Source organism: Oxyura jamaicensis, chromosome 18 (genome assembly GCF_011077185.1).
Source record: "Oxyura jamaicensis isolate SHBP4307 breed ruddy duck chromosome 18, BPBGC_Ojam_1.0, whole genome shotgun sequence".
Taxonomy (NCBI): domain Eukaryota; kingdom Metazoa; phylum Chordata; class Aves; order Anseriformes; family Anatidae; genus Oxyura; species Oxyura jamaicensis.
The window spans coordinates 3,807,363-3,817,792 of NC_048910.1; the positions used below are offsets into that span (position 1 = coordinate 3,807,363).

General features: G+C 46.1%; 1 protein-coding gene across 2 annotated transcripts in view; it reads left to right on the top strand.

Annotated features, from left to right (window-relative positions):
* Positions 1 to 1,374: 1,374 nt before the first annotated feature.
* WDR45B (WD repeat domain 45B) overlaps positions 1,375 to 10,430 on the top strand; it is a 17,154-nt gene continuing 8,098 nt past the window's right edge. Inside the window, exons 1-3 of one of the 2 annotated variants that reach the window (XM_035342736.1) lie at positions 1,375 to 1,583; positions 7,054 to 7,128; positions 10,119 to 10,220. In XM_035342736.1, coding sequence (XP_035198627.1) covers positions 1,517 to 1,583; positions 7,054 to 7,128; positions 10,119 to 10,220 — 244 coding nt within the window. In that variant the 5' untranslated portion in view covers positions 1,375 to 1,516. The remainder of the gene's footprint in view (positions 1,584 to 7,053; positions 7,129 to 10,118; positions 10,221 to 10,430) is intronic. The other variant, XM_035342737.1, reaches the window with a different exon arrangement.

A 10,430-nucleotide genomic window follows, 5' to 3' on the forward strand; every position in this document is an offset into this window, starting at 1 on the left:
ACCACATCTTCTCACATTAAAGACTAAACGGCAAAACAGAGTGCAGTGTAAGGAATTTCTGTCGGATTGCTTTGCTCCAACTCCCTCGGTGACAAGCAGGCTCCACCTGCTGGTGTGAGCTCCACAGGGAAAGCTGCGTACATTGGTGGACCATGCATAGAAGTGCTGCAGGTGTCGGGCAAAGCTGTTGTGCTGTAGAAATTACATCCCTACAGCTTAAGGAAACATACATAGCAGCCTGCGGCTACAAGAGGCTAGAGCAGAGCCCAAGGTACCCATTCTTTGGGACTGTTCTGGCTATGTTTGCGTGCTGGATGAAGAATTCTGCTGCGCGCATTTGCATCCTGTTTTAAGTTTTTTTTTAAATCATTATCTTGCTCCCTTCAATCACTGGCTCAATAGTTTGTATCCTTTCCATATATACTGTGTAGTATATATGGAAAGTATGTAGTAGCATATGTAGTATATATTAATGGTCTCTCCTAGCAGGAGAGACCATTAATATGAACACGTGTCTTCGGAATCTGTGGTTCAAGGTCAGATTCTACATTCCTCCTGCTAGTGAGTGTAAAGACATGCCAAAGAGAGGCTGGAGCAGCACTCCCAAATGTACTAAGTAAAGCCTGAGCCTTTAGGTAGAGATTTATTTTATTTTTTAAAAAAAGCGGGGGGGGTCATGTAGGAGGTACCAGATATCGTGACTGTCTGAGAAAACGAAGTATTCAGTGACTTTTTGTGCATGAAGAGGAGGGCACCAGTGACTCACTGCAGGCCAGAACCTGACACAGCTCCTGGACTCTGGTGAGCCACTAACCTGACCAGCTGGGGTAGTTTCCAGCTGAATGTTGGAGAAAAATAGGTCACAAATCTGAAATTCATCATCCAGCCGTGGATGTGGAAGGCACAGAGCAGGTACAGAAAGGGAATTAAATGCAGGTGAAGGGCTGGCAATAGCTGGCACTGAGTGGGGGCTTTGGGCTCCTCTCAGCTCAGAGCGTTTTGGGTCGGAGGGCAGTGCAGCCCAGCGTCTTGCTCGAACTGAATTCGCTGTACAACTCAGATCGATTTGTTCGGGCTTTGGGTCTTGAAGCGTCCAAGAATTTTGCCTCCCCCCCGTTTGACAGTCCTGATGCTCGAGTTTTTTGTCCTTTTTTTGGGGCAGGGTCAAGTCACAGAACGTGGTCAGCCACATACGCAAGCTTTCTGTGAGGTGTTCCCCCCGCCCCCTGCCCCCCACGCCCGGTGCAGCCCCCTCGGAGCCTTCTCAGAGCCCCCCCAGCTCCCCTCAGAGCCCCGCGCGCGCTCCCGCCGCCATTCCGCACGGGCGCGGCTCGATCGCTCGGCGCTCCCCGCCCGGCCGGATCGGGCTCGGCGCTCGGCGGCGCGGCCTGGCGGGGCGGAAGCGGCGCCGTCTGCTCGGCCCGGCTCGGCCCGGCTCGGCTCGGCTCGGCCCGGGCGGGGGCCGCCATGGTTTAAAGGGGCCGCGGGGGGGGGAGGAGGCCAGCGGGTCGGAGCCATGAACCTGCTGCCGGCCAACCCGCACGGCAACGGGCTGCTGTATGCCGGCTTCAACCAGGACCACGGTGAGGGGGGGGGCCGGGAGGGGCTGGGTGAGGCGCTCTGAGGACAGCGGGGGCTCCGTGAGGGGAGCGGGGCGCTCTGAGGGGGCCGGGCGCGCTCTGAGGGGTGCGGGGCCCTGTGAGGGCTCGGCCCCGGCCGCCGCCGTGCGGGCAGCCCCCGGCTGAATCCTCCCAGCCGTGTGTGAGGGGGGCTCGGTCCTTTCCGTGCCCTGTCGGCTCTCGGAGAGCCCGGGGGTGGGCGCCCTGGGGTGCCCCAGCAGCTGGGGCCTGGCCTGGCCCCGCCGCAGGGTGCGTGGCTGCAGCCGGCCTTGCATCTATCCCAAAAACTGGGCTGAAGGGTGTCCTGAAAGCGTGCTGCTGGAAGGGTAACTCGCGGAGTGTGGCTGTCGGGGGTGAATGCTTCGGGTGTAAAATCCGAGCTGTGACTTTGTGTCTGGCTTGAGCTGTAAAATGTCTTTTTAAATGCTGATCGTACCCCTGGGTGACCACAGGGCACTGTCTGTGGACCACCAGAGAGCTGGAGAGCTGTGTGCTTGATTTATTTACTTCTTTGTTAGGAGAGAGGGAGGCCCTGTTACAGAGAGAGGGTCCCAGTGCCTCATCTTGCTCTTACAACATAAAAATAGCACCGGTCCTATGAATAAGTGTCCTCTTGTGGAAAAAGGAATGGAAAGTCATCATTTTGAAACACCCCCTGGTCTTACCAAATAGTGCTCTTGCTTAAGATGATCTTGCAGCCTCTGTCACTGCAGGTGGCAGTTCCCATACCTGTTGCTGATGCTCTCAAAGTGATGTGTTAGCGAGACTTACTCAGCGATTCCAAGGTAACATCTCTGCTGATGCTTTTGTCGGCAGTATATCAAGCTGTTAATGAAGTGAGCTTCTTGGTAGCTCTGCTCAAGCAACCTTGTTAACTCAAAAACAATGGCATAGTCTGTTCTTGAGCAACTCTGTTTACACGTGTTTCGGTCTCGCATTTACAGCAGAGATGGAAAAAGATTAGCAAGGATGTGCTTCCTTGCAGATCTGTGGAGGTCTGTAATGTTTGATACTTGGCCTGTGATGGGGTTGGATTGTACAGAAGAACCATATAAGAAGGTAGGAGTCACTTCTCCTGCAAAATGCCTTCAGAACATCATTTTACCATGTAAAACTTGTTCTCGTTGCAAAGGCTTCCCTAAATTCTGTAGCAGTTAACATAAATTAAATGCTCCTTTGAAATGTTGAATCCAAAGCACGTTAAGGAACTTGTCTGTGGCATCTGTGTGCTCCGTGAGCTGAGGTGGTTACTCCCAACAGTATTCAAGTCCTGTCCCACATAGCCTGGCTAGCCACCTGGATAGCAACAACCAAAAAGAAGTGAACAAAAACCAAGTTTGGTTTTCATTTGCAGGCTCCAGCAGCTCTTCATGCTTGTGGTGATGACTTGTGGTGGTGACTTGTGGACTGCAGATAGCACGCGAACTCTATTAGTTCAGGGCATTTTCCGAGTGTTCTGGAAGGGCACGTCTTCGGCTGCTCAAAGGCAAGTTAGGAGGAAAAGCTTACTTCTTCCATGTTGCTTCTCCCCAGAATAGAAATATGAGTCACTTGAGTGCTGAAGCTTAGTAGTGTGGGTGTCTGCATATATTGTCACAATAACCTAATTTCTTAGTAATTTAAGACGAGCCAATCCCATAACGATAGGAAGATGGGAGGAATGATCTAATAAGGCTCTTCCAGTCTTAACTTCCGTGGCTGACGAGTGATAAAGCTAACGTCCGCATTTTTTCTGAGGCGTACTTCCCTTGCTCTGTTTTGAGCAATGCTGTGCCTTCACACTGGGTACCCTTCCCATCTTTTTGTTTTTAAATTTAGAAGCAGACAAAAGGCCTGTGTTGCAAGGTGTTCTCAGGTGTTTGAAAACAGAATGCTCTTATGTTCTTAATTTCACTTTTCTAATGCTTTCAGAGGAATGTTAAAGCACTTGACAGAAATGAATAGGCAAACGGTGATAATAAGTTCCATACCAGAAAGTATTCCTGTCAGTTACCGACAGGTTTCTCTTTTGTCACTGCTGTAGTCTAAAGCTAGTTGGAGAGCTGAGGCGTGGACATGTTCTGGTGTAGAAACACTTGGCTTACTCATTTGAGCTCATTTGGTGACCTGAAATGCTCAGCTATAGCACCCCTCAAATTAGGATGTGAGTCGATTTCTGCTCTTTCTCTTATGGCTTTAGACAAAACTTTCTGTTGCAAGGAAAATGAACGTGCTAGGAATTGCTTCTGGCATGCTAATGTCCCCAGGCTTCGCTATGGCGGTTTATGGATGGTAGGCCATACAGCCTGCAGATCTCTGTCAGCTTTTGGCATCTTCTAGCTTAGTCGTGAATTTAACCCCTTCTTTTTCTCTGTTTTTAGAGGAGCAGATAAAAGCCCCCCATAGCCTCGCAGGGACTGTTGGCAAGTTCTACTTTACTGCAGGAACAGGCACAGCTGCGGGTTAGGGCAATAATTCTGGGGAGATGCAGTTTTACCTTGCATCTGAATCAAAACTTTTAAAAGCGTCCAAGTTGTCTTCTCTGTCAGTGGCTCTCTGACAGCATGCCTGTCCCTTCTCAAAAATGAGATGTGGGCTTCCTGCCGAGGAAGTACAGCTATTACTGCAACAATTCCCTCACTCTGCTTCTGGCAGCCCCTTGCCAGTTACACATACAGCTTATACGGTACAGGTGAACTGGTGGGCTTGTGATCCCACTGATAAATACTGGGATCAGGTAGGAAACACTGGACTCCAAAACTGCTTCCATAACCTGGAATCAAAATGTGCAGTCATCTTTATTTTTTTTTTATATATATATTTTTTTTTCCCCTCGTCTGGCTCAGAGATTGCCATGACTAAGAACTTTGTGTATCTGTCAATAGCAATCAACTGTATGTGGAATATCAACATTGACCCCATTCCCTCTTTTTTAATCATTTTTTGTTGTCACCAGTTAAAAATGGAGATATTCCCAAGAAATGAAAAGCAGCTGATGCCTTTGTCACAAGGTTAGCTCTGCAGAAAAGCTGAAGCAGTGCTACAGGAAATGTTACGTCTGCATTTTATTGCATTAGGCGTGTTCTGTTTAGGTCTGTTATAAGCTTCGGGTATTAACACAAGGAAAACTGCTCTTTTAGGATAGAACAGTTTCACCATCCTTCTTCGGCTCTCCTGGAAATAAGATATGCTGATTTAAAACTATCACTGAAGAAACAATTATATGGATACACACTGCAGGTACCAGAAGCAGATTAGTTCTCATCCTGTGCAGTATTACTTCCTGTAGCAAGAAATGTTCCCATTATCATTTCTCTTCTAGTTATCCCAGTAAAGTATACTGAAAGAGGTGGCAGCTTGTGAGTGCTGTGGTTTCCATGCAGGGAGCTCTTTAGCTGTCAGAGCAAGCTAAAGAGTGATGTGCCAGGAAGGGAGAAGGGGAATTAATTGAGTTTACTTTAAACATATTGAAGTAAATATTTTTTAAATTTTCTGTAATTATTATATGTTTTCGTGTATGTGTGTTTGATTTGTTTTCATTTCCTGTGCATTTACGTGGGTAAAGAAGAACTTCTCGCACTTAATTCATTACAGCAGTTTGGACAGGGTAAAGTGTCTTTTGGGCTTGGGGGTTTGTGGTTTTTGTTTTGTTTGTTTTAGGGTTTGGTTTGGGTTTGTTTTTTCCTGTTCACTGACTATTGTGCTGTTAGAAGAGATCAGTATATTGTGCCTGTGACTCTGCTTTTAATGATGATACATGAAAAGGGTTTTTCCCTTTCTACATAGAGGCTTGCAGAAATGGATCTTAGAGAAGTTTTTTCTTTGTATGTATGAGCTCAGTGAACAGGAACCCTAAGGATGCTTCCAAGCTTACACCCACACACTTGTGAGATACTGGTCTGTAAAGCAGAGCACGTATGTAAGGCTTTTTCTGTTGTTGGTTGGTTTGGTATTTAAGTACTGTTTGGAGTGAAACTCCTGAAGTATTAAGAAAGAACCTCAAATTGGCATTTTTGGTCACCTTCTCCCCCTTCCCTCTGAAGCTGTGGGGGTTTTAAGTTAGTGCTGTTGTCAGGATCAGGTTTGTTACGTGAGAACACTGATTTTATTATTATTATTATTTTATTCTTTGTGCTGTGGCTTTCCCATATAACAGCTACTGCTGTGATGGTCAGACTGTGTGGAGAAAGGTGTTATTGTATTGTTTCTTCTGACATCTTAAACCCTATCAAGGTGTGAGTGGCAGAAGACGTAGTGAACATTGCTTGCTTGCCCTTCAGTGAGCACACGTGCCTTGTCCTTTGAGTTTATGTGCAGGTATGGTTTGGCACAACACAGCCAGGCCTGCTACCATCTTGTCTGGCCACGTGTGCCCCTTTCCTTCTGAGTCCCTGTGGCAGCCTCGGAGGCACGGCCCCGCAGCGATGCGGTGGGAGGAAGGCGCTGGGCGCGTGGATCTGAGCAGGTGGTGTGGGCACAGCGGGCAGGCTGGGCCTGAGGGCCTCCTTCCCCTCCGGGGGCCTTTCAACACAGCTCCCTGGTTTGCAGCTGGGAGTTAAACCACTGCAGCCATCGCAGTGTGTGAGAATGGGGCCGAGCTCCGTTGCTCCAGTACCTTGAAGACTGTAACCGCATTTTGGATGCGGTGTATATAAACTGCATAGCAACTACTGTTCTGTCAGTCTGTCTCGGTGATGCTTGCTTCATGACTTGTAATTGCTCCGACTTCACGCTGGCACTTCTTTATGTTAGTAACCGCATTCACCCACTAGCGGATAAAGCAGCAGGATGGGATGCTGCTAGTTTGGATTCTGCTAAGAAGGCACATTTGTGCTTCTGTATGCAAGTGTAGGTAAAACTTTACTTTTTTTTTCTCTACTTTTCCAGTTCTAAAATTTAACTTTTCCAGTTCTTTTCCTGGTTTAGACTTAGGCTCTTGTCATGTTGTTATTAGGATCTGACACTCCTGGGCTCGCTTGGAGCTTTCTTAAAAAACTACACTTGATAAGCTCTCTTCTGCAGAAACACAAGCAATGGGTTGTGTTTGATATCTTGTAATCACGGGGTAAATTCTGACCTAGTAAGAAAGGAGGGGTTTTGCTTCATAACAACTGTGAGACCATAACCGTGCTGAGGCAGGTTTCCTTCCCTTGGCACTGCGTGTAGGACACAGATGGGTTGTGAATCGCTCCCCTTTCCTTCCATTGTTTCCTCACCTGTCAAAAAAGAATACCAAGAACTTTCCACTTTCAATAGAAACCACCGCAGAGGGCAACTTCTCTGAATGCTTTTCACATGCAAACGCTAACAAAGCTGGCAAGTGGTCGTGGGCCTACTTTTAACCCCGCAGTTACTGAGTAATGCTCTCCTAACCTGGTTCTGGCGTAGATCTTCAGCGGACCTCACGATGACTATATGTGTGTGTATATATCTGTGTATGTGCTTTTTACCACAGGATGCTTTGCATGTGGAATGGAAAATGGATTCCGAGTTTATAATGCAGATCCACTCAAAGAAAAAGAGAAACAAGGTAAAATGCTTAATTATTCTACCGTGCTGGTTCTGTGTTGGAAGCTCAGCCTCCTGAGCTGCGCTTTTTTTTTTTTCCTGTAAGATTCTTGCCTAGCTCTCACTTTTACATCACTGGGAGGCTTAGAATCAAGTCTCAGGAAGGAAATCCAGGTTGGTCTCAGAGGGACTCTCACTTATGCCACTGCCTTGTCAGATGTTCAGGTGCTATTAATTTGCATAAAGCTGGCTGCTGATGAAGTTCTCACCTTCTTGCAGCAGCTGACCCACAGTAGCTGTTGCTAACGTTTGTTGTCCTGGCTAGGAGATCAGTTGTCTGGCTGCTCACAAGTGTGAGAAGAGTTGCTTGCTGCAGTACTATTGTGTGTCACCAAGAGAAGTTCTGTTCTTGTGCAGTGGGTGATCTCACATGACAATAAAACTACTGCCTTTTTACCGGAGATCTGAGCGTAACACTTTGTACTTGCTTAGATTACTGCTTGCAAGAGCACTGAATTGAGACCTCTAATGCTCTACACTGCATATTCTCTATATTTCTAAAAAATCCAGGCCCATCTCAATGCAGTAAAGCACCAATTGTGTCTGAACAGAGAAGTGTAGGTGAGCTGTGGTAACAGGTAATGGGGCTCTCACCAGAAAGCAAATGTAATTGGGTCAAAATAAGGGAAAATGAAATCCAACACTGTGATCCTAACCCCAAGTGTAGGAGGAAAACTGACATGCTAAACAGGTTTCCCAGTGCTTTCAGTCTGTGGTGATAAACTAGAAAGGAGATTGAGAGAAGGAAAAATGTACTTTAAATAGCACTGCGATTCCTGTGAAACCACTGTTCACGTGGCCAAAGCTGACAAGCCACTTTCTGTTTTTAACAGTAAATTATTCTGTGAGCATCGTGTCTTGGAGCTGACATCTGGGGTAGCGTGCTAAAAGAATCAGAAGTCAGGTTGAGGTCCCGTTGAGTTCATTGCCAAAACTCTCCCTGATGGTAGCTCTGGACACTTTTCAAGGACTCCAGAGAACTGTTGTGACTCATTTCTTACAAGTCGGATTCCCTTTCACACTTTGTTCTGTGTATTTCTACATCCAGCATAGTCTGACCTCTCGCTATCAATTCTGTTCACTGCTCAGGTATGTTTAACCCTGTGAGTCAGCAGAGCGGAGAGTCCCAGGTGGAACTCGTCTACTTGTTTGATATCAGCACGAAACCCAGTCTTAATTCTTGCACCCTGCTTTGTGTCCCTTACGGGTTTCCATAAAGTTGCTTATCTAAGCGTCACCAGTCAGAGCTGTAAATCTAATGAATCAAGTGTCTGTTCTAGCATAGATTCACCTTATCACACGTTCTTAAAGTCTCAAGTTATCATACTTAAGAGTATTTTCAGACTTCTAGTGAAAATACTTCATAGCAGCATGTGCTGTCAGGCTTTTAATGCTTTAATGGAGTTAAGAGGAGGATCTGGTGGAGACAGGGGTAGTGGTCCCATACATCTGTTCTGGACGGAAATTCAGCAGTCAAAAGTCATGTTGAAGAAACCACAACGACTTGTACAAAATCCAAGGCTTAACTGTTCCAACATGAGTATCTTTCCAGGCATCTATTTTCAGCATTGTATGGCCAGACCCTAACATCCAGATGTGCTGTAGTGCCTCTTGATGTCTGAATCTCCCTTCATCCTATCCTTTGTGCTTATGTCCAAATCTTTCCATTGTAGTATTTCCTCCCACGTCCCCCTTTTTTTTTTTTTTTCCTTTCTCCTATCCCTGTTTCTGACAGTAGGTCTTTCTTGATTCCTTCTGAAATTTGGACTTTCCCTCTAGCTTTGAAATAGAAAGACGGATGAAACTATGAGTCTTACTGGATCCTGTCCCTCTGTGGAGGTGTTTGACAGTGTTTTAAAGGACGAGGTTTGGTTTTTGACTTGGATCATCTGAAGGCCACAGTTATGGCCTCTCTTCCTGGTAGTTCAGTTCCCTCTTCCCCTGTGGAATGCCAAGCTTCCCTCTAAGCTATGTAAACAAAACCAAGACCCACTCAAATGTCATCAGATAGGAAAAACTTATTACGAAATCCCCTGGTTGATGCTTTATTCTTCCATGAGCATGGTGCCTCATTCTGCTTCCTCTGCAGATAAGGTTAAGAAGAAAACAAGAATTTCCTAGCACTGTAATTAAGAAACTGACTGTACCAGCTGATCTGTTTTGCTTTCATTACATTTCCTGCATTGTGTAAAACTTGAGCGGAGGCTCACTGGAGCTGGACCGTGCTTTACTGTTCTAGCAGCTATGGGATGTTCCAGAGAACAGAACTAGAGATTCTGGTTCACTTACTGCATGTGTGTTGTCTTCTTTCCTCAAATCCACCAAGACTATAAACAAAGCCCCTTGCAATAAAAAGGTTCATGGCCTTGTTGGTCATAGTATTGGCCTTACTTTAAATGCCCAGCTTTGGCATAAGAGAGCAACACCAGACTTGAAGAGTGTGTGAGGGGAATTAGTTGGGGAAAGAAATTAAATGAATTAATCAGCGTTTCTAAATGCTTTTACAAAACCACTACCATAGAAATGGTTAAGCTATCATGATATTGTTTGACCTGCTCTCACAGAATGTTTCTATAGAGTTTTAAAATGCTGCTGTGTTGTTTGCTCTGTTATGAAATGAGGCCTGTCCCAGCTGTCTGACATCGGCAGTAGGGATCTTTGCTGCGAGGAGTAAAACAGCTTTACTGAGAATCCTAATCTTAAATAAAACAAACAAAAACCTTTAGTTATGTGATGTTAGGGTAACTAAGGTATCTCATGTCTGTCACCTCCACTCCTGGAGGATTCTGTATTGTGGTTTTTGTTGTTTTTAATTTAGTTGGGGTAAGAAGTCTCTTTTGGGTGTCCAAGCAGCGTGCTAGATAATGCAAACTTCTGTTGTAACTTCAGTAAAAATTAGAAGGTGTTTTAACAGGCTGTGACGCTCTTAAATAAAATACATCTGTCTTCCAGAATTTCTAGAAGGCGGTGTTGGCCATGTCGAAATGCTGTTTCGTTGCAACTATTTAGCACTAGTAGGTGGAGGAAAAAAGCCGAAGTACCCGCCGAATAAAGGTACTGTCTCGAGTCTCCAGGAATTGTCTGTAAATGTGTGCTGTGCTAGGCTGTGCGGAGCTGTCAAAACTCCCGAATCCCAGCCTTGAGCTGGGGTCCAGTATTCTGAAGGTTGGGTGGGAAGGGAGGCTGCAGCAGGTCTAGGTAGGTGTGGTGAAACTTGTATTGCTGCTGCAGTGTTTACAAGCAGGGATCTGCAACGACTGCTCT